The sequence below is a fragment of the Natrix helvetica genome, assembly GCF_964273705.1.
Source record: "Natrix helvetica genome assembly, chromosome: 1".
In the NCBI taxonomy this organism is placed as follows: domain Eukaryota; kingdom Metazoa; phylum Chordata; class Lepidosauria; order Squamata; family Natricidae; genus Natrix; species Natrix helvetica.
In genome coordinates this window covers 29,319,930-29,343,555 of record NC_138548.1, presented here as the reverse complement: position 1 = coordinate 29,343,555, position 23,626 = coordinate 29,319,930, and the positions used below count along the sequence as shown (strand labels likewise).

Below are 23,626 nucleotides of genomic sequence, written 5' to 3'. Positions count from 1 at the left end.
CAGCTTCTTTCCCTTCTTTCTCTTGGTAGCTCCTCAAGAAAAGAATAAAATACTTTTCATCAGGTCAAGCTGATCGCTCATCTATTCTAATACCATCAGTGTCTTTTAGCTACAACTGATAGACAACAAACCTGGGGTTTTTTCCAGGAAGGAGGTAATGATGTGGTTTCCTTCCTATGTACTGGAGTGGATAAACAAAGGTTCAATGTAGTTATTAAAGTTGTCTTTTCAAAAAAAAATCACTAGTTGCACTGTGTACTTTATTAGTGACCATTTTACACTTGGACAGTTGGTAGCTGTATAACGGTCACCTTAAAGAACCTTGTGGCTGTCTCTGTTTTAAGATAAATGCGTTCATTCAGCAGGAGGACGTTCTATTTGGTGGCTTTCAACTGCAGCAAACACTGGTTCACACATTGTGCTAAACAATGATTTTCTTGACCATGATTTAACAGAATAAGCCACAGCTGGTTTGGTTCTGATGCACAAGGCATCCTTTATAACCCCCAGTGTCCAAAAGAAGCCACATTACTGTGTGTCCTCGTGATGAACCATTCCTCCCTCTCTCTCTCTCAATACTTTCTACTGTGTATCTTTAAAGTGCATCAATGGAGCTGGGCTGCAAAAAGCTGGACCACCCCTAGATGACAGAGATGTTAAAAGTTTTCTGTGGCTCACTAGCTAAGAAGCTAAGCTTGTCGATCAGAAAGGTCGGCAGTTCAGTGGTTCGAATCCCTGGCGTCACATAACGGCGTGAGCTCCCGTTACTTGTCCCAGCTTCTGCCAACCTATCAGTTCTAAAGCATGTAAAAATGCAAGTAGAAAAATAGGCACCATCTTTGGTGGGAAGGTAACAGGGTTCCGTGCGCCTTCAGCCGTTAATCATGCCGGCCACATGACCACAGAGAAGACAGCGCTGGCTCTTCGGCTTTGAAACAGAGAGGAGCATCTCCCCCTAGAGTCGGGAACGACTAGCACATATGTGCGAGGGGGACCTTTACCTTTACAATAATAGTCTTTTTTCAGCTTAGATCTGGGAGCCCTACATGGACAACTTCAAAGAGGGCAAAAGAAATGGAAAGGAGCCACTGTCTATTTAAACTTCACCTCCTGCCTCCCCCTCCTTCTAACTCCCAAACCTACATAATTTTCTCCATTTAGCACAGGAACGAGACAGAGGAAATACTTTTGAAGTCTGCTGGTAAGGCTGCGGCTTGTAAGTTACATAAGCACATGTGGAGAAGAGACACAGCGGGTTTTGTTAAGGATGGAGGCAGCCAGTCCATCCTTAGTCCCACAACTATATTTAATCCTCACCTACCCCAGTGCCAGCTATTACGGTTCTCCCTCTTAATGTGGTTAGTCAAACAAACGTTTGTGAGTCCAATATCTAAGTTTCATTTCTTCTACTGTTTATCCTAACAGAAAAAAAATCCTATCTTGCTTAATGTTCATGTGAAAACAAAAATCAATTCAAAACTCCTGAATCCTTTTCCCTCTCTTTAAGATGTTATGGAAAGGACAATACTTGCTTGATCTTTTCAGAATGAAAATAATGTATAGGGAGCAGAGTCTTGTTATGAAATGTCTCTGCAAGATGCCTTTTAAAAGCAAAAGAGGTGTTTTTCCCCCCTTCTTTTTCCGCCAACCCAACTGAAGTTCTTTCAGAAGCCAGGAAAATCTCAGGACTTTTGCACATACAGCGATGAAATAAATTTGCTGGTTTATTATTATTATTATTATTATTATTATTATTATTATTATTATCATCATCATCATCATCATCATCATCATCATTATTATACGATTGTATCACAGCGGCCAGTTGTTTCGCCGGATTTGGCAATGATTACTAGTCGGGCCCCACCCTGGTTTTTTTAAAATTATTATTATTGTTGTTGTTGTGGTTGTTGTTGTGGTTGTTATGTATTTATATCCTGCCTTTAATATTTTTACAAATAACTCAAGGCGGCAAACATATACAACAAACCTTCTTCTTCCTCTTTTCCCCACAACAACCCTGTGAGGTGGGTTGGGCTGAGAGCGAATGACTTTGTATCATGAGTATAAAAACCATCAGCTTCATGTCCTTTCTGGTTACACATTAAAATTCTGATTCATCTTCTAGGGCCGTGATGACGAACTGAAGGCAAGCGGAGCCATTTGTTAGGACACACGAGGCGTTGCGCTATCAGCCTTCTTTGGCCTTCTTTTTCAGCCGTTTTTTGCCCTCTGGAGGCTTCAGGGAAGCCTCCTTAAGGCCTCCGGGGGGGGATGCTGTTTTTGCCCTTCCCAGCCTCTTAGAAAGCCTGGGGAGGGCAAAAAACAGGGCCATTGTGTGCCAAAAGTGTGGGGAGGGCGGGGGTCAAGCGCACGACCCCTGCACTTCCCCCGCTTTTGGCATGCGATGGGAAAAAGGTTACCCATCACTGTTCTAGGGGTCTCCTGTTTGGACTTCCATTGCTTTTATTGATTTTAGCAACTATTGCTTCTAATGAATGTTTTCAGGACTGTTTCTAGGATATGGTCCAAAATGGAAGACGGTGGCCATGATGGTTTGATAAAAGATCTGCCTATTTTATTTACGTGTGAAACATTTTTTTTAAAAGGCAGAGTTTTGAACGCACTGCTTTTTAATTATGATTTTTTTACCATGCCCTGTGGAGTGTTTTTAATGTTTAATAATAATAATAATAATAATAATAATAATAATAATAATAATAATAATAATAATAATAATCTTTAATTTATAAACCGCACCCTTTCCTAAACAGGACTCGGGGCGGTGTACAGTCATATTAAAACAGTATGAATACAAAATATAGATATACTTAAATATACAAATAGGTAAATGGAGGAGGTAGGATATGCACTGTACAATATTTAAATTAAAATACAAATAAACATTAAAATTACCCTTAAAAACTACCCAATAAGATGTTTGCCAGGAGGTTAAAAATGGGACTATAAATCAGTTAAGCTAGTTGGAACAGGTGGGTCTTAAGCTTCTGTCGGAAGGAGCGGAGGTCGGTAGTAGTTTTAATATCGGGGGGGAGGTCATTCCAGAGGGTTGGGCCCATCACAGAGAAGGCTCTACTCCTGGGCGTCGCCCGTTGACACTGCTTAGTGGACGGCACCTGGAGGAGTCCCTCCCTGTGGGAGCGGATTGGTCGCAGGGATGTATGAGGTGAGATGCGATCCCGTTTGTTTTAACTCTATGTGATTTCACTCTTCTTATAATCGAGGCTTGACCTGGATGCTTCCAGGCCCACCTGAGACATAGATAATGATCAGGTGATAGATGAGGAATCAGATACAATGCCATCTACTGTAGAAGAAAGTGGCAACACATTCTAGTTGTCTATGGAGATTCTCAGTCATCTAGGTCATGGTTGTCCCAAAGGTGCTTTTTGAAGAAGCAACTGGACTTTCTGGTTTTTCTTTGAAGACGTTTCACTTCTCATCCAAGAAGCTTCTTCAGTTCTGACTGGATGGTGGGGAATGGAAGGATTTCTACTCCTTACCCAAGGAGTAAGGATTTATACCCAGGAGTCTAAATCCTTCCATTCCCCACCATCCAGTCAGAGCTCAAGAAGCTTCTTGGATGAGAAGTGAAACGTCTTCAAAGAAAAACCAGAAAGTCCAGTTGCCTCTTGAAAAAAAAGCACCTTTGGAACAAACACACTCTAGTATTTTTCCAGAAACACACATTCCCAACTAGGACAAAGTCAACATTAGACTGGCAGGTGATCCCCTGGGTTGGGAGCAACCTGATGAGCTATTGGGGAAGATCAGAGAACAAGTACAAATAGCACTAATGCTTCTAATGTGGTTGGATTAAAACTGAATTACACTATTTTTCGGAGCATAAAATGCATCTTTTTCCCTCAAAAAAGAGGGTGAAAATCTGGATGCATCTTATACACCGATTAAAGCCTTTTTGGCCTCCTGAAACCCTGCCTCCTTTGAAAAAATGGCCATGCATGGCCTTTAGGAGGCTTCCAGAGTGCTTCTGGGGTTGGGGAGGGCAAAAATTAGCAAAAAAGGCTCATTTTTGGCTTGTTTTTGAACCCCCAGCCCGCAGGAGTACTCTACAAGCCTCCTAAAGGCTATGCACGCCCTTTTTTTGGACAAAAAACAGGCCCATTTTTGGGAGGTCTGCAGAGTGCAAAAACGTTTTTTTTAAATTTGCCTCTTCAAAATCTTGGTGCGTCTTATACTCCGAAAAATATGCTAATGTCCAGCTGCTGATGTGCCTCACGGGGAAGGAAAGTCTGAAACTGCAAAGATTACCATGCCAATGGCAAAAATAAGAGATTGCATGCATGCAGCTTTCAAATATTAAATCCCTATTACCCAAGTAGCAGGCGTCTGAGCCTTGGGGATCACAGTATCAGAAAGGCTTGATGCAATTTTAATCTCAGTGTAAAAGAGAGAAGAAAATAATAATAATAGCTTTTACCTCCTAGGGCATGTTCAGTCATACTCAAGCACAAGGACTCCAGCCTATTATTGATATCAGGTTCTGTCACTGGGACCTGGAACTCTGCAAAGATAACAAGAGGACTAAATATAGGAGATGAGAATTGCCACTATTATTTGAAAGGTTTTTCCTCTAGCTAAACAGAACTTTAGCGTATAGCTATTGCAAGGTGTGATTTTTTTTTAAGAAAAAAAATTAAGGACTTCCTTACTTTAGACTCAACAAAAGTTCTCTCAATTCTTCTAGATAATTTTGAAGCCACCTGAAGATGGTATAATCCCACCAGCAAGAGACGATTAATTCTAGCCAAGAAGATGTATTACAATAAGACTTCAATTCCTTGCAATACCTATATCTACCGAAGATGCTAATTGAGACAGAAGACAACAGCATGCTATGCAAAAAGATGCACAATTGGGCCTAGAAACAGATGGATGAATAAAACATACACTTTCAACTTTTATTTAAATAAAGTTAGGAGCAAATTGTGCTTTTGTTCACAGAGTTCACAGAGACTGAGCCAATTTGATGTCCTCTCTAACTTTCCTCTTCTTCACAATACTTGGCATCTTATGATGAGATCTTTCTCCAGAATTCACCGTCCCAGTTACAAAAATCTAGAAGCTAATTGCTCCATCTTCCTAACACTTTCAGCATATTCCCAGGACGTGGTAAGTCATAATGAGGTTTATTTCATTCTGTGTAACCATTATGAATTCTAAATGATACCACAATTTGTTTATTTATTTGTGATTTGTTAGCATCCTGCATATCTGCAAGTCACTATTTCAACTTAGCATGATCTATGAACTCTTAAGTGGGGCTTAATAAACTATGGTTAAACAAGTCATGGTTTAACATGATATTCCTTGTAAATATCCCCGCTTATTTCAATGGAATCAATTAAAGAGGGTAGAGCCCAGTCACAATTTTGGGGAATCGAAATTATTTTCCCTAAAACTAATTCTTGAAGCGGATTTGTTGCCTGACAGGGTTTGTCTCTTCCGTTAGCATTTGTATGTGTGAATAGTTCTATAAGAACGTTGGTCCTTACCTGAATGTTTCTTTTCGGTAGACTCGAGGGAGGGGCGACTCATGGGATATTCTCACAGCCTGATTGGTCCAAAGACTGAGGGAAATACTTTTAACATCCTCCTTTCCCTGTTGGCTCCCAGTTCCTCTCAGTCTTTTGGTCCAAGCACTGTGGTTTTTTTTGGTTCCCAGAGAGAGTGAGTTTGATTCGACCATTGGCAATTCTATATTCCAACCTTTCTGAGCTGCTTCTTGCAGGGACAGGGGTCCTCCGTCCCGCAGCAAGCCGGGGGAAGGCTAATTGGCTTCTCGCCTTTTTCCCCGAGTAAGTTAGGAGCTTGAACTGATCACTGGCACAGCGGGGGTGTTGGGCTCTGTTTCTGCAGCTCCGCAGGAAGGGCTGCCAGTGGGAGACACCGATTGGGCAGCGGACGATTCAATTAACTTCAGAAACTGCACCTGGACGAACCAGCCGCGGTAAGCTATTTCAAGCCGCAGCTAAAGAAAGGAAGGTCTGTTGAGCAGGCGGAAACCTCCGGTGGCCATTTTGGAAGCGTGTGAATGGAGGCGGCCATTTTAAGAACGTGCACGTGGAGGCAGCCATTTTCTGGCTCTGTTCCCTGGACTTGCATCGCGGCCAGATTCAGGCCAGGAAGTTCCGACTTCCGATTGGGCTGGAGCAGAACCCCACGGAGCTAAGGCATAGTGGGGAAGGAAATCCTGGGATGAACCCTCCAAAGGATCCCTGACCACCTCCTCGGGCTGTTGAGGCAAGATAGGAGGGGACAGAGAAATCTTTAGGCCGGTTTGTCTGTGTACCCCTGCGGGGGAGATACAGGGGGAGGAAGGACTAAACCCTCCTGGGGGGGAGAGGCCGATTGATGAGATTCAGGCCTTAGGTGCGATCTGGATCTGCCAGGAGAAGAGGGCTTATTAGTCTGGGCTTGCTGTTCCGCCCTAGCGATCCTCTTCTCCAGGGCCCTCTGATGCCGGCTTTCATCTTTCTGGGTTGCCCTGGAAGGGCATTGGGCTGCTGAGGGCCTCGCAGCTGCTGCCCTTGTTCTGGGCTCAACTATCTCTCCTTCCTCAGCCACCAGCTGAGCCCTCCCCAGGATCTGTGAAGTGATCTGCCTGCTTTCTGTCATCGGTGCCACTCATGTGTCTCAGGAGTTATCTCCCAGGTTTACCATCCGGTGTAAGGGCCTTGCGGGAATACTAGCGGGCTGCCCGGATCGGAACTTGCCGGCCCGAATCTGGCCATGTTGCAAGTCCAGGGAACAGAGCCAGAAAAGGCTGCCTCCACGTGCGCGCTCTTAAAATGGCTGCTTCCACTCACAGGCTTCCAAAATGGCCGCCGGAGGTTTCCACGCACTCAACAGACCTTCCTTTCTTTAGCTGTGGCTTGAAATAGCTTGCTGTGGCTGGTTCGCCCAGGCACGGTTTCTGAAGTTAATTGAATTGTCCGCTGCCCGATTGGCGTCTCCGGCTGGCAGCCCTTCCCGCGGAGCTGCAGAAACAGAGCCCAACACCCCCGCTGTGCCAGGGATCTGTTCGAACTCCTAATTTACTCGGGGAAAAAGGTGAGAAGCCAATTAGCCTTCCCCCGGCTTGCTGCGGGATGGAGGACCCCTGTCCCTGCAAGAAGCAGCTCAGAAAGGTTTGAATTTAGAATTGCCAATGGTTGAATCAAACTCACTCTCTCTGGGAACCAAAAAAACCCCACAGTGCTTGGACCAAAAGACTGAGAGGAACTGGGAGCCAACAGGGAAAAGAGGATGCTAAAAGGATTTCCCTCAGTCTTTGGAGCAATCAGGCTGTGAGAATATCCCATGAGTCGCCCCTCCCTCGAGTCTACCGGAAAATAATGAATTTATTCCATCTCACCTAGAGGTGATTCTAGGTGGGTTACAACCAAATAAACTGATAAAACATTAAACACGAGAAAATAAAATAATAAATATTAATAACTAATGCTGTGCCAGAATCTGTACATGTAGTCCTTGATTTACAATCATTTGTTTAGTAACTGCTTGAAGTTACAATTGCACTGAAAAAAGTGACGTATGACCATTTTCACACTTTGCAGCAGCCCATGGTCATAGGATAAAAATTTAGATGCAATTGGCATGCATTTACGACGGCTGCAGAGTCCCAGGGTCATGTGATCACCTTGTGTGATTTTCTGACAAGCAAAGTTAATTGGGAATCCAGATTCAATTTACAACTGTGTTACTTAACAATTGCAGTGATTCACTTAACAACTGTGGCAAGAAAGGTTGCAAAATGAAGCAAAACTCACTTAACAACTGCCTCTCTTAGCAATGTAAATTTTGGGCTCAATTGCGGTCATAAGTCAGGACTTATGTACTCTATTGTAATTTCTGAGGTTTCTTTTCCCATGAATTAGGCTTCTGTTTTTCTATCTTATTTTCAAGGTGCTTGAGAATTTCTTTTGAATTTCTCCAGATAGTGTTTTGCTGAATTTTGGAAGGGACAGTAATGTTATTGCGGGTGTTATTTTCTATTATTCCTCTTGCTACCATTTCAAGGTCTCCCTCACTGCCCACATTTCCCAGTCTTTCTAAAGACCCATGGAAGGAGTTCCCTCATGAAGTTTTCCTAGAGGGTTTAAAAGAGAAGAAAAATGGGAATCCAGTGGGATGGCTCCTATTTGTTGACTTTCTCATAACCAAGTTCAAGAACACCATAGTTGGTGTTTCATCAAAATGTGCAAATTCTCTGTAATAAATCCAATGACATTTTGTTTCATCAAAGTAAATAGGAGCTGGTACCAAAAAACCCTCAACGTAATTTTCCTGCACTATGCTAAAAATAACTGCTATTCAAATCATGACAGATGATTATTAGTGTTGTGACCTAGGCTTCCTGATACAGTAAAAAGCACAAGCTTAGTCCCCAAAAACCCTCTTTTTATTTCAAAGGCTGTGAATTATGTTCATTCACAGACCGTAATGAGTCCCAAACGAGTCCTACAGTAGGATGCCAAAGACCTTAGGGATAAAGCTGATAAGCATCCATCTTTATCTTCTTTGACAGACTTATTTGGCAATTAGCTTGGCAAGGCCACAAGGAGCAATGAGTCAGAACGGAGCTTCAGAATGTAAACTGACCAGCATGAACCAAGTTGCTTCCTGCAAAGGCTCACGTGCCTTTGCTCCTTTATTATGTCCTATGGGAGGGGCAAATCCAAACCTTACTCCCTAGTTGTCCCTGTTAAGAAAAACAGTTAAGAACAGTCTTAACTGTTCTTGCCTTCTGGCAGCTCTGCGCATGGGCGCACTGGGAACACGGGGAGCCTGTTCCTCTGCCTCGCTGCTGTCTGTCTCTGGAGGCTCCGGAGGCAGCACATAACCCAGATGGCCCTGGCAAAGCCCTCGTCCAAGCCTTCCAGGATCAGGCCACGTTCCTCCCCAACCTCCTCACTGTCTGACTCTGCTGCTAACTCCGTAGGCCGCCGGCGGACCACAACACTTAGACCAGAGTTCAATGTTTTTCAGCTCAAGGGGAAATTACTTATTTCTAATTCAATCTGACACAAAAGGTGGGGTGAGGGAAGAGTTCACCCCTTTCTAGCCTTGCCAAATCACTACTTTTAAAGGTCTTCCCAAAGGAATTCTTAACAAGCCATACTTTTCATATGGCCATCACCCTTTCAGTGGGGCAATAAGAAGGTGATTGAGCCCAGAGAAAGAAGAAAACTGGTCAGACTTACCAGGTTGCTGAAACATAAGCATGGTCTGAGGAGAGGTGTGGACAGGCAGTGAACGGGTCCTCTGTACAGAACTATGGCTTCGGCTGGGCATACTGTTACTTCCTCCTGGATTTGCAAACCAAAGATTCTATGGAGGGACAACAGAGCATGCATTGTTAAAATAAGGCAAGCCATGAATGCAGAAAGGCAAGGGACCCTAGCAACATTATAATCCCTACAGAATTACCATATTTTTTGGAGTATAAAACGCACTTCCCCCCCCCCCCCCAAAAAAGAGGGTGAAAATCTGTGTGCGTCTTATACACTGAATACAACATTTTTGGCCTCCCGATACCCCGCCTCCTTCACAAAAATGGATGTGCAGAGGGTTTGGGAGGCCTGCAAAATGCTCTTGGGGGCTGGGGAGGGCAAAAACGAGAGAAAAAGGACCGTTGTTTGCTCGTTTTTGCCTCCCCCCCAGCCCCCAGGAGCACTCTACAAGCCTCCTAAAGGCGAAAGGGAGGCCTGCAGAGTGCAAAACCTTTTTTTAAATTGACCTCTTCAAAATCTTGGTGCGTCTGATACTCTGAAAAATACGGCATACCAGAAGGCCTATTTGCTAGTGTGCCAGATTTCACCAGAAAAGGGACAATTGCCCTGCTTTTGGAAAGGGGGCAGCAAAACAGTTCATTTCAGGAACTCTTCCGTCCTTCTGTAATTCGGTGGAACCTCCTCCAACCCACTTGCAATACATCTGCACATACAGTAGGACTCAACTTACAACCACTTACTACCTGTATGGGCAAATGCATCTGAAATAGGTTAGAAGAGGTTTGAAATTTGAAGCAGGTTGGAGGGCTGTTTGAAATTACAACGCCACTGAAAAAAGTAATTTACCTCACACTTAATGACTGTTGCAGCATCGGCACAATAACACAATCAAAATCTGGGCACTTGACAACTGTCATATATTTATGGATGCAGCCTCCTCAGCAGTGGTGGGTTTCAACATTTTTTAGAACCTCTTCTGTAGGTGTGGCCTGCTTTGTGGGAGTGGCTTGCCGGCCATGTGACCGGGTGGGAGTGGCTTGCCGGCCATGTGACCGGGCGGGAATGGCTTACCAGCCATGTGACTGAGTGGGCGTGGCCAATTTGTAAAATGTGGTGAAACTCTCTTAACAAAGCTCTTGCTTAGCAACCAAAATGTTGGCTCAGAAACTCTGGCATTTGAAGCATGCAAGTCTTAGAGCTGTCAAGTTACAAGACCCTTGCACCCCTAATCCTTTAGAAAAAAAACCCCCAGGGGTGTTCAAACTTGGCAGCTTTAAGACTTGTGGACTTCAACTCCCAGAATTCCTCCTCTCGCTCTTCATCTTGATGATGGGCAAATGGGCGGGGGGAGGGAGCTGGAACCGGTTCTAAACGGCACTGTAGATTTGTGGAACCTCTTCTATAGAAGAGGTTAGAACTGGCAGGAACCCACCCCTGATCCTGGGTCATGTGATCACCATTTGCCATCTGGGAACAGCAGTTTCCAACAAGCCAAATCAAAGGAAGAAGCCAGGCTCACTTAATGACTACCTGACCCACTTAACAACTGCAGCGATTCATTTAGTGACCATGACAAAAAAGTTGGGCATGACTCACTAACAACCGTCTTGATTAGCAGTGGAAAGTCTAGTCCTAACTGTGCTCATTGATCAAGGACTACCTGTAATTGATTTGATCATATCTGCCTAATGAACAATTTCAATGATATCTGGTTGGACCACACCGAAGGGCCACAAGTGCTGCTGCCATTGGCCATTGACTTCATTCTCTAGTAAGACGTCTCTTTTACCTTTTGAGCCTGGGACAAAAATAGACAGAGGAAGTTGGGACATTAGATCACTTCCATTCCACTTATATTCTCCTTGATTGTTTCCCTAGACTTTGGCTTAAGAGTCTCTGGTTGGATGTGTTTTTGTCTATGTTTCTGCATAAAGCAAACTGGATCTTGTTTTGTGTTTTAATGGTTATTTTTTCCCAGTATTTTTCCAGGTATCTGTGTTGCAGGGGTGAGTTCTGGATTCTTTTACTGCCAGTTTGTACAGGGATGTACTGCAGGCATGCGCAGAAGCAAAAAACAAGTTGGCGCTGCCTACAGCACCAATAGAACCGGTTCAGATGTGTGGGTGTTACTACCTATTCGGCCGAACCGAACCCACCTCTGTTGTGTTGGGCTGATTGATCTGTAGTTTACTGGGTCTGTTTCCCCTCCTTTTTTTTTGAAGACAAGAACTCTTCAAATTCACCAAACTTGCAACCATAAGTCACATAATGGCTTGCGTTTGTCCTATACAGTCTCTGTTTAACCAACCAAATGCTGCTTTTGCTTTTTGAACAAGCCAGTCTAAGAACCTCACTAACGGCCCCTCTCTCTCCTGCACTCAAAAGCATTTTATTTTTCCTCCCTCGGCAACCCTCATCCCCTTTACAGGACCTCTTTACAGCACTGAAAACAGCGAAAACAGGAAATGCCTGCAGACTATTTTGGCCAGTGCAATCTCTTTCATTTTTCGTTTGCTAAACTGAAAATTCAACGTAAGTGTTCAATGAAACTGGAAAGAGAGTAACAAAGGAACTTTAGGTGAGTGATAAATACTTTTTCTTTTCCATAAAAGAAAAAAACACAGATAACTCTGAATCATACACATGTAGAGGTGGCCTTGTAATTTTAGATCCGCTTTTCCTCCAATGGACAAATGCACATGTGCAAGGATTATAGTATAATGCCCAAGACTCCCGCACAGACCCTAGGAGAGTGATGGTGAACCTTTTTGGCACCGAGTGCCCAAACCAGAATGCACATGCATGCATAAGCATATGTGCGCACCGGAGCACCGAAAACCCAAAGACCAGCTGGGTGGCGCACGCATGGCTGTTTTTTAGGCTGGGGTTTTTTGAGCCATTTTCAGGCCATTTTCTGGTGCTCCCAAAGACCAGCTGGCCAGCGTCCATGTGCGCTGCTGGAAATTAGAAGAGCAGTTGAAGAGCAGTTGGTGACGGTGCATGTGCCCACAGAGGGCCCTGCGTGCCATAGGTTTGCCATCAGGGCCCTAGGAATTCCACCAGTTAAAAAAAACCACTTTTTCTGAAGAGTGCCATCTTTGGAAAGACAGTTTTAGATTAAAGACTATCAGTTTTCAACAACTGCCTGCCAGATACTCCAATGAAAACAGCATCATGGCAATGAGATGGACGCATGTTTCTTTCAGCATTTGCAAGATATAAAGGTGGTTCTCAGCTTATGACTCCAATTGGAACCAGAATTCCCTTTGCTAAGTAAGGCGTGCCCAATTCTATGACATTTCCCCCACAATTCTTAAGCAAATCAATGCAGTGGTAATCACATGGTTGTAACGAGAATCCAGCTTTTCCCATTGACCCAGAGGTATTCTTCCAAAAGGCATCTTGACTTCCTTGTTTTTTTTCCTTGAAAACATTTTCCTTCTCATCCAAGAAGCTGAATTGAACTGAAGAAGCTTCTTGGATGAGAAGTGACATGCTTTCAAAGAAAGAAACATCCAAGAAAGTCCACTTCCCTTTCAGAAAAGCATCTTTAGGACAACCGTGACCTTGGTGATTGAGAATCTCCATAGACACTTTTTCTCCATTGACTTTGCGGGCTGAGGTGGAGGAACATGGCAATCACATGACCCAGGGATGCTGCAAACACCATAAAAACATTCCCGTTTCCAAGAGCCCAGATTTTGATCATGTGACCAATGGTCTTAAGTGCATAAGACACCTTTTTTTTATGACACTGTAATTTCAAACAGTCATTAAATGAAAGGTTGTAAGTTGAGGATTACCTGTACTACATCTTGATATGAATGTTTATAAAAGGGGGGATTTGTTTAGTTAACACACTGTACTATTCAGATGATAAGACGCACTGGAGTATAAGACGCACCAAGATTTTGAAGAGATACATTAAAAAAAAGGTTTTTGCACTCTGCAGGCCTCCCAAACCCTCTGCACCCGTTTTTGCAAATAAAAAAGGGGGGGGCATGCAGAGGCTTTGGGAGGCTTGTAGAGTGCTTCTGGAGGATGGGGGGGGGGCAACACCGAGCAAAAATAGCCCATTTTTTGCTCATTTTTCCCCTCCCCAGCCCCCAGAAGCACTTTGCAAGCCTCCCAAAGAATCTGCATGTCCATTTTTGCAAAGGGGGCAGGGTTTCAGTAGGCCAAAAATGCTGTATTCAGTGTATAAGATGCACCCAGATTTCCACCTTCCTTTTTTGGGGAAAAGATGCGTCATACTCTGAAAAATACGGTAGTTAGATGCCTTTTTGCAGAGTTCTCTGGCACATATCTATATAAATACTTTCTAAAGTCATCAAAATTAGTGATTATCTCTTCACCTTCTGGCAGCAAAGCCTGTTAATTTAATTTCACCTAACATTTATTTAGATAATGCTTCTGTTCGGTCACAGAAAACCCCAAGAGGGCCAATGACAACATTGGACAAATCTGTACGGAGGTTTTTCACGGAGGGACAATCCAGCCACCTCACTTTTGAAGTAGTTCCTTCTAGTTTGCATTACCCTTTTCTACCTCATTTTATCTCTATGGCTTTAAGGAATCACCCACAAGTTGATGGACGCCCACCTGTCTTCCTTGCTTTAAGATGGTGGGATTGGCAGCTCCATTGCGCTGGCTGGCACCTAGGAGGCCACTGGGACCCAAAAGCCCCAGCCGTGTAGTGGGGAGATTTCGAGAGGGAATTTGGAATTGGCGTGGGTTTCTTCTCCCCATTCCTGCACCTGCAGATCCAGCTGTCGGTAAGGAGTTTGACTGGCCAAAACCTCGGCTGAGAAAACAAGATCGGACAAATCCAATTCAATGCAATTCACCTCCTGTATTATAAACCCCAAACAGACACCTCACTCATGATAAGTATTAATAAATTGGTTAAAGGGCCCTAATCTCCCTCTTTTTGAGGGAGCCTTGAAGCCAAAGATCTCTTGCTTAAAACTAAAGACGCAGCAAGCTCACTTTAAAATACTGTAATTCAATAATGCTTCACGGAATTACAGAACTGCTTTAGAGCTTTGTGCTGACATGACCGAAATAAACAAACCACCGCAAATAATTTAATTCACACTAAAGCCACGTTCCTGTTGAGAATCTGGAAATTAATAATTTTGTATGTGTGATTTCTTCCAACTCCTACCCTGTCTCTTGATCACAAATCGCTCAACCCACCAGTTTCCAGGCACACTGGAAGCGTAAAAGTTGCTAGGCTGAATTAGGCTTGTTTCTGGGCAATGGTGAGCCTTGATTCCCCCCCACCAGATCCAAGGGGTGTGCCTCCCACCCACCGGCCCTCTAGGCCAGGGGTGTCCAAACTTGGGAACTTTAAGACTTGGGAATTCTGGGAGTTGAAGTCCACAAGTCTTAAAGTTCCCAAGTTTGGACACCCCTGCTCTAGGTCTAACCCCACAGCATTAACACAGCCAACTCTCTATAGCGCTGGCACTCCCAGGAGTTGAGTCTGCGGGACGAAGCCCCAATCTTACGTTCTTTGTTGCCGGTATCCCGAGAGGTCTAAGATGGATTTGCGAGGGAAAGACCTGAATAGTTTTTGCACCTGCTGTTTCCATGACAACAGTCTTTTCTTCTGTGTCTCAGTAAATGCCTGCCCAAGAGAGAGAGAGTTATGGGAAGGTGGAGGGAAGGGGAGGGAAAAAAAAAGGGGGGGGAAACATTCAAAATGGAATCATGATTAGAAGAAAAAGTCACGAGTGATCTTCATCATCATGATGATTAGGATGACTGGCTTATTAGTAAAAACATTTCACTAATGAGGGGAACACAGTACCTTGTTAGAGGCAAGCACTGTTCTCAAGCAGCAAGTTTTACACTCAAGAGTCTGAAATCTGTATTTTTCAGTACAACTAATTATGCTTTGGAGAAAGACAAACTGAGCCACAGACATTTCTGCATTTGAGGATCACTGAGGTGAATCCCCACAGGCTGATGCTGTGAATTGGACTAATCTTGCGATCCTCGTGTCATTCTATGGAAGGGCTGCAATATAGCCTCTCTCCAAGTTTCAAATGCCATTACTTCTCTTTCCACATGCAAGTTGCTAAGCACCATTTTAATGTGGATTCGATAGCAGCAAATATTTCAGAGTTCCCATGGCATCAACATTTCAGAAACACGGGTCTCACATTATGAGCCATAACCATATTCAAGTATTCCCAACAGATGGCTGTCTAGTCCCAGTTCGACACGACACTGGTGTTGAGCAACATCTCTCTGGGAGCTAGCTCACCACTAACCTCTTATTGTTAACCAATCAATAATAAGATGTTAGTGATGAATCGATTCCTAGAGAGATGATGGGATGGGCCATCAAGTCAGTGTTCACCCTTAACAACCACACAAATTGATTTGTCCCAAATTTTTCCAACAGTGCACCCATTGCCACTGTGGTCAAGTCCATCTACTTGCAGCTGGTCATTTTCTTTTTCCATTCATCTTTCCCAGTATTATAGATTTCTCAAGAAAGCCAAGTGTTCACAAAATGGGTCCAAATTATAATGACTTGACCCTGATCAAGCAAATACTCGAGATGGATTTGTCTATGACCCCTTGTTTTCTAAGCTAACCATGATATTCTCGGAAGCCACTTTTAATACCAACATTCAAAAACATTTATAGAATAGTTTGCACATACTGTTAAATCTCCTGCGGTATCTTTTCAAATCTGTTGGCCGTTGTGTTATTGTTCAGATCTGCTAATGCAGTTTGGTTAGAATCTTTACTGATTCTTCTTCTTCTGTTACTTGCCATATCTCTATAAATATTTTATTAATTTATTTAGCCTTCTGACTTGGTAATGACCAGGGTGCTGATTTAATTTCATCTTACTGTACTAGAAATTTTTGTGAATAGGAATGACATTCTAAGGAATCTTGGATGTTGATAATTCTCTTGTACAGAATTTCAGCATACTTCTTCAAAACTTTGTTTGAAGTTCTTGAAATCGGTTACTATTTGTCCATTGGGGTCTTTTAGCAAATCAGTGCAAAGTTGGAACCTCTTTCTAAATTTGGAGATCTTTTGGATCTTATTTGTTTGTGTCTGTTTTCATCTTTGATGTCTTTCCAGATTTCCCTGCAACACTGTTTCTTGTCTTTTTAATAGCTCTCTGAAATACTTTTCAATGTTCCTTCTTACAATTTTTTTCTTTCTTGGCTCTGGCTTCTCTTCTTGGCAATTTCCACTGTTTGTTCTGACATGCAGCTTGCTTTCGTCTGTTTTTTTGGTCTTTGGCATTTTCTGTTCACATTTATCTTTAAGAATGTCTTTGATTTTATACCACAGTTTCTCTGATTCCCTATAAATGGTTCAAAACTTCAAAGCAATACCCAATGTTCTCCTTGAAAACTGTGGGTATAAGCTCAAGATATATCCCAGAAACTGACTGATTTTCTATTTAAGCTTGAACTTACATATGAGCAATTCATGATCCACTACTATTGTGAATGATCTCTTCCACCTACTTTATATGTATTAATCATATAAACATTTTAATTTCTGTATATTCCATGTATTGCCCATATCCATGTTCTTTGAAGACTGGGTTAGAAATCAAGAAATAATTGGATTGGCAGGAACCACTAAGCTGTTCTCTTTTATGTCTGTGTCAACTATATATATTTCCCTTCTACTTCCAACACTGGAATTTCACTCTTCAACCACAAGAAGCGCATCTTGTTTGGATGTTCAGTCCATTTCAGATTGAATTGTTCCTATTATTAAAAAAATCTTCCTAATAATCAACTGGAATCTGTCTTCTTGTAACTTACCATTATTCCATCTCTTCCATTTTGGAACAACAGATAGTAAACCTTTGCTTTCTTCTACTACTTGTTCTGTAATTTCAGTTACTTGAAGAGTGCTATCATCTCTCTCAGCCAATCATCCCTTCTGGAGGCTAAACATCTCCAGCCCCTTCAATCTATCTTCATAAGACTTAGAATCTAATTCTTTTGATTATCTTTGTTGAACTTATTTGCTTCTGCATCTTTATTAGGTTTAATTAAGAAATTGTGGTTAAACAAACAGTAGCTTTGTTTGCTTTCCTGGGGCTAGGAAAGGGTCAAGTGGAATAAATATTATTACACCATCGTAAAAAGACAGGTTTGGTCAGACTGCACCAGATTGGTAAACATTTGTGGGGAGAATGAAAGTAGCACTTCATGAGAGATTGGACTGAAACTAATGAGTTCCCTTAATAGTCAGCTTTAACTATATTTAAATCGTAAGCCTGGGCAAGGATGACAGCAAAAAATCTAATATGATCCATTTGCTCTTTAAAAAAGTGAAATGAGGTGAGATGATGATAGGTGGCTAAGGTTGACCAGTCAACTGGCCATTTGGTTTATAGTACTCCAGATGTTATGGAATCTCTCTTCAATGCCAGATGCCATAGAAAAGCTGGCTAAAAATGCTAACCGTTACTTGATAAATATAAAACATCAAAAGTCTGGACAAAGCTTTGGGGTTTTCTGGAAGCCAGAAGACGGTTACAGTAAGCTATGTGTAGTTCAGGAATGCCAAAATTGGACAAGGAAAATTGCAGCGCACAATTGCAGCCCAAAAGTGACCACAGTCAAAGAACAGGGCAACAACATTTGACCTATGCAAGATCATTATCAACCAAGGGGGGGAAAAACTCAGAAGTATTTAGAACCATGTCAGGAAAATGTTTGCTAATTGTAATAGCAAATTAATAGCAATTATACTCAGAAGTGTTTCTTTCATCAGTCTGTTTATTGTAAAGCAGAAGCTTTCTAGCATCATTTTATTAACAGAGAATCAAAGAATCAAAAGGGGTCCTTAGAAATCATTTATTCCACTTAATTATGAGTGCCTCATTTAATACTGTATTTACAATAACTAGCAATGGGTTTTGATTGATTTGTATTAGAATCTTTCCAAAATTACCCGGCTGGGCAGGAACTGATCTTTACCTAGAGCTGAGATACTAATTCCTAAACCATGTCAATATTAGTGCTCAAATGGTCATATTTGCATATCTAGGAAGTCCAGCAAATCAAGAAATGGGAAGAGAACAAGAGTTTGCCAACCTCCCTCCCTTCCCTCAGCTCCCTAAAATTACTCACCTCATGAATTAGGCATTTGTCTATGAGTTGTAAATAGGAGCTTATATTCTCCTCATCAGGTCTGGAGACAAGGAGCTGGGTACAAACTGTAAAATAACAACATCATCATCAACCATCACCACCACCACCACCACATAACTCTAAATGCAATGAGAATTTTGCAATTGTTTTAAATCTCTTGAAGAATGAACTCAAACTGCCCTCACTGAGGTGACCTGAAAAGAATTACCATCAATGGGAAACAGCTATGGATTCCATTCATGTCTTTTTCGGTTTTGTTCCATCCTTTGCTTTCTGTTACTGTGGTGTCAACTTGGAATTATTCCATGTAGATTTATTTATAAAACGGAAGCTGTTGCTTCCCCAGCTCCAGTATTGTAAAGCCATGTGAAGGACTTTAGGACAGGCATGGAAAAAAGTAACCCAATCACTGCCACCAGGGGGCGGGTATGAGCACAATACAATCAAATACATTTTTACAATATCTTATTGTTATTCATTATATTACTTTATTATTACAATAAAATAGTATAATAAATAAAATGAAATAAATAAAATACACATACTGAATCATATTGGATTCATAGAGAGCAAACCTTGATATCTAGATTAGCCTGCCATAATACTGTACCCTTGAGATGAGTTATTTATTTATTTACTTTATTTATTTATATCCTCTTATTATTTTTATAAATAACTGAAGGTGGGGAACTGTGGCGCTGTGGTGATTATGGTAACTGAAGAGTTGTGGTGGTGCAGTGGTTAAAATACAGCATTACAGGCTAACGCTGCCCACCGCCGGGAGTTCAATCCTGATCGGCTCAAGGTTGACTCAGCCTTCCATCATTCCGAGTTCGGTAAAATGAGGACTCAGATTGTTGGGGGCAATGTGCTGACTCTGTAAACTGTTTAAAGCAGGGGTGTCCAAACTTGGGAACTTTAAGACTTGTGGACTTCAACTCCCAAAATTCCCCAGCCAGCATGGCTGGCTGGGGAATTCTGGGAGTTGAAGTCCACAAGTCTTAAAGTTCCCAAGTTTGGACGCCCCTGGCTTAAAGAGAGCACTATGAAGTTGTATGTAAGACTAAGTGCTATTGCTACATCTAATTCTCCTTCCTTAGCTTATTTTTCCACAACAACCCAGTGAGGTGAGCTGGGATGAGAGAAAGTGACTAGTTCGTGGTCATTGAGCTTTCATGCCTAAAGTGAGATTAGAACTCAGTGACTCCTGGTTTCTAGCTTGGTACCTTAATCACTAGACTAAACAGCTACAAGTTCGAACACTCCCAGACAGCAAAGCAATTGAGCAAACTGACCAGGAATGAAAGACAAGGGTGTCAAACTGGATTTCATTGAGGGACGCATCAGGGTTGTGTTTGACCTCAGGGGCCTGGGGTGGGCGTGGCCAGTTTGACGTCACTTGTGACACCCCTGTGTGGCCAAGTGTTAAGGCAGGATTTTCCTCCCTCTCCTCTTCATTCTCATTTCTTCTTCCTTCCCCTCTTTCCTTCCTTGCTCTATTACCCTCTTTGTCTTTTCAGGTTTCCCTTTCCTGTCCCTTCTTGGATGCTCAAATGCAAAAGGGGAAACATTTCTCCTTTTGTTTTGTTTTGCTTTTAGTTTGTTGATACAGAGGCTGACACTAGCCTTCTGCCAACAGAAACGGAGCTCCGGGCAGCCAAGTGCGGTCCTCCCATGTTCCGTTTCCAGTGGTAGAGGCACCGCGGGCCAGTCCTTTGCTGTTTCGAGGGTGACCCACTGGCCAGATCTAAGCACCCTGTGGGCCAGATTCAGCCCACGGGCCTTCAGTTTGACACCCCTGGTTTAATAGATCCCTGCACAGTGGATGGCACGACCTTAACTTGAAAGGCTGTTCCAACTCAAACGTATTCTATAATTCTATGGAAGATTCTGCTATCTGAGAAATTGATTCTGGATCTGTTTATATGCAAAAAAAAAAAAATACTCTACAAGCCACTGATATTTTGAATCCAAACAACTCCAAACACAGCTGAATTTGGAGTCACTTTTAGTTGCAAATGCTCTGGACTGATGCTTTGCTGCCTCTATTAAATGCTGCTGCTACTAAGGAAAGTGGGAAGATCAAAGTAGGAAATTTTTACTGCAGTTTCATTGGTAGAGAATACAAATCACAGCAAATGTATATATCAATTACGTTTTGGATAAATGGGGACAGAATGAGACAACAGAACAAGGAAGAAAAGGAAAAGAGAAAGTGAAAGAATGTTCGTATACAGGTAATCCTTGACTTACAACCACAATTGAGCCCAGAATTTATGTTGCTAAGTGAGAAATTTGTGAATTGAGTTTTGCTCCATCTTACAACTTTTCTTGCCACATTTATTAAGTGAATCACTTCAGGTGTTAAATTAACAACACGGTTGTTAAGTGAATCTGATTTTCTCCATTGACTTTGCTTGTCAGAAGGCCACAAAGGGGGATCCCATGACCATGGAGATGCTGCAGCTGTCATAAGTGTGAAAAATGGTCATTAGTCACTTTTTTCAGTGCCCTTGTAACTTGTAACGGTCACTAAATGAAGTGCTGTAAGTCAAAGACTACCTGGACAGCAGATAAAGCAAACAGAATGAAGGTACAATATAAAGAAAGCAAAATACAAAAATGAAAAATGGGTCCTATATTTAAACGTACGATATTAAAGTTATTAAATGGATCTGAGAAGGAGAATTATCTAATATCTAATTCTATTAGATGAAACTTTTTTAGTTAAAGGATTTAATATGGAGCATGCTACGTTCCAAATAACATTTTACAGAAGAAGTCCCCATAAACGCTTTATTTAATTTACAATAAACTTAATTCAAGTTGAATGGGTCATAAAGCTGATCTTTAGGCCCGTTTTTCACTTGTTTTTGCCCTCTCCAGCCCCCAGGAGCACTTTGCAGGCACCCCAAGCCCTCTGCCCATCCATTTTTGTGAAGGGGGACGAGGTTTCGGGAGGCCAAAAATGCTGTATTCAGTGTGTAAGACACACCCAGATTTTCATCCTCTTTTTGAGGGAAAAAGGCCTGTCTTATACTCCAAAAAATAGGATAATTTTAAAAAAATCCCAGAAAAGGCAGTAGCAAATCAGTCCTGAGTAACATGGGAAGAGGTTCTCAGACACATTATTATTATTATTATTATTATTATTATTATTATTATTATTATTATTATTATTATTATTATTATTATTATTATTATTATTATTATTATTTTATTAGACTTGTTAGCCGCTCCCTCTCCACGAAGGGACTCGGGGCGGCGTGCTGTGCTAAAACCAGGCATATTCACTATGGGGGATCCAAAGGGAAACATTGACTGTACCCCATTGATCTTGTAGGTCAGACCTGGGCATTTGAAAGGCTGAAAACCCTTGGGTAGTTCCAGTTCAGCCGGTGGCATTGACAATGGGGGTGGAGGGGAGGGGACTGGTGGGTTGTTGGAGCAGCGACGGGGAGTGTTGGGAGCAGATAGCATTGGGAGGCACAAAGCAGCCCTGCAGGACAGTCACATTTGGCCCCTTGGAAAAATTAATCACCCATCCTTGTTTTTAGATCTTCCCATGATGGATGCTTCTGGGCTGGCTGCTTGCACAGGGTTCTGGAAAAGCAGGCTGAGCTCTTCTGCTCAACCTCATTGCTCCGTTCTCTGAATCAGTGCTAAGGCCAATGTGATCGTGGATCCACCTTTTTGGTTTTGCTTTGTGCCAGTTCTTCGCACTTTGCTCTTCCAGTCGGCTGTAATTTTCTTTTAATAATTTGGTTATTAGAGGTAAACCACCCAGAGTCATTTGGATCAGGCAGCCTATACATTAATTAGTTAATTGAGTAAGAATTCCCTGGACCAGACTGGCTAAATGAATGACGCCTTGCAACAGGCACAAGTGGACCGTGAATAAAAAAGCAAACTCACCTTTTCCCATCACTTTAGTAAACTGTCCCGGGATGTCCCCTTCTGGCAAAGGGACACCTCCAGTTTCCCCCTCACAACCGGGCAAGGTGTGGTGCTGCATCCCTTCTGAGGCAGAGTCCTTGCAATCCGACCCCGGGTTGTCTGAGCCAATCAGAGAAGTTGGTCGACGGAGATGAGAACTGTGCTCATCTACTGACAGGTTCCGAGACGCGTACGCTTTGATTGGGGTAAGGATCATTTGGTGAAGCTCCTGCAATGGGAGGCGCAGATTGCCTCCTTCTAGGATATCCTGCGGGTAGCAAAAGAGACCCACCCATGAGCATCCCAAATCCTGAACCATCGCATAAATATCATAGTTTTGAGCCAAGCATAAGTATCAATGAAATATCAATGGAACTTGCATAAGGTAAATCAGGAAGACGACCCCAAAGAAGAAGCCTAATGAATGCTTAACACCTGACAAGTCAGCAGAATATAAGACACTAAAAATGTTGTTTTAGCTTTGGTTCATACATTGCAACCAACCATGGCTTGCTTAATCATGGTTTGTAAAATAAATAAAAATCGGTTGGGTTTGATGCTAAACCCTATATAATAATACATATTTTCTCTATATAAAAATGGCTGTGTGTGTGTATATCTTCCAGCATAACTCTGGAACGCCTCAAGCAATTCCAACCAAACTTGATACACAGGTGACTTCTTCTCTGGAAACAAGTACTGTTGGGGTAAGACACACATAACACCCCTCGGGGTGTGTGTTCTGCTAAGATTCAGCCAGTTGTGCCTTAAAATGACTTCTACTGTACTGCCATAAAATGGCTTCTACTGTACAGTGCAGTGGAGTTGCCATGGTAACAGCTTCACAGTACTCCACAAGGGGGCTCCCTCTGGTAAGGGGGAAAATCCAACATTAGAAATCACGTTTGGTCCAGACATTTTCCCTCTATAAATAAATACCTCAGTAACACTGGGTTATCGGTTAGTTAAGGCAGAATATCAGCAAATAGCCCAAGCCTGTAAAAATGAAGTGAGGAAAGCTAAGGCTCACAATGAAGAAAGGCTTGCCACAAAAGTAAAAAATAACAAAAAAAACTTCTTTCAATATGTTAAAAACAAGAAAAAAGTTAAGGAAATAATTGGTCCATTACTGGAAGAAAGTGGCAAGAAGGTGACAAGCAACAGGGAGAAAGCAGAACTATTCAACTCATGTTTTGCATCTGTCTTTACACAAAGGGATATAACAGTCCAACCTATCAAAAACAGCACCACAAAAAT

The 23,626-nt window shown here is 42.4% G+C and overlaps 1 protein-coding gene across 2 annotated transcripts in view; it reads right to left on the bottom strand.

Moving 5' to 3' along the window:
• Nucleotides 1-23,626, bottom strand: part of SAMD4A (sterile alpha motif domain containing 4A) — a 153,814-nt gene that overhangs the window by 8,253 nt on the left and 121,935 nt on the right. For both annotated transcript variants that reach the window (XM_081933897.1, XM_081933896.1), the window contains exons 7-12: nucleotides 22,349-22,637; nucleotides 18,413-18,498; nucleotides 14,792-14,910; nucleotides 13,881-14,082; nucleotides 9,249-9,375; nucleotides 4,463-4,546 (exon numbers count right to left, since the gene is read on the bottom strand). In XM_081933897.1, coding sequence (XP_081790023.1) covers nucleotides 4,463-4,546; nucleotides 9,249-9,375; nucleotides 13,881-14,082; nucleotides 14,792-14,910; nucleotides 18,413-18,498; nucleotides 22,349-22,637 — 907 coding nt within the window. The remainder of the gene's footprint in view (nucleotides 1-4,462; nucleotides 4,547-9,248; nucleotides 9,376-13,880; nucleotides 14,083-14,791; nucleotides 14,911-18,412; nucleotides 18,499-22,348; nucleotides 22,638-23,626) is intronic.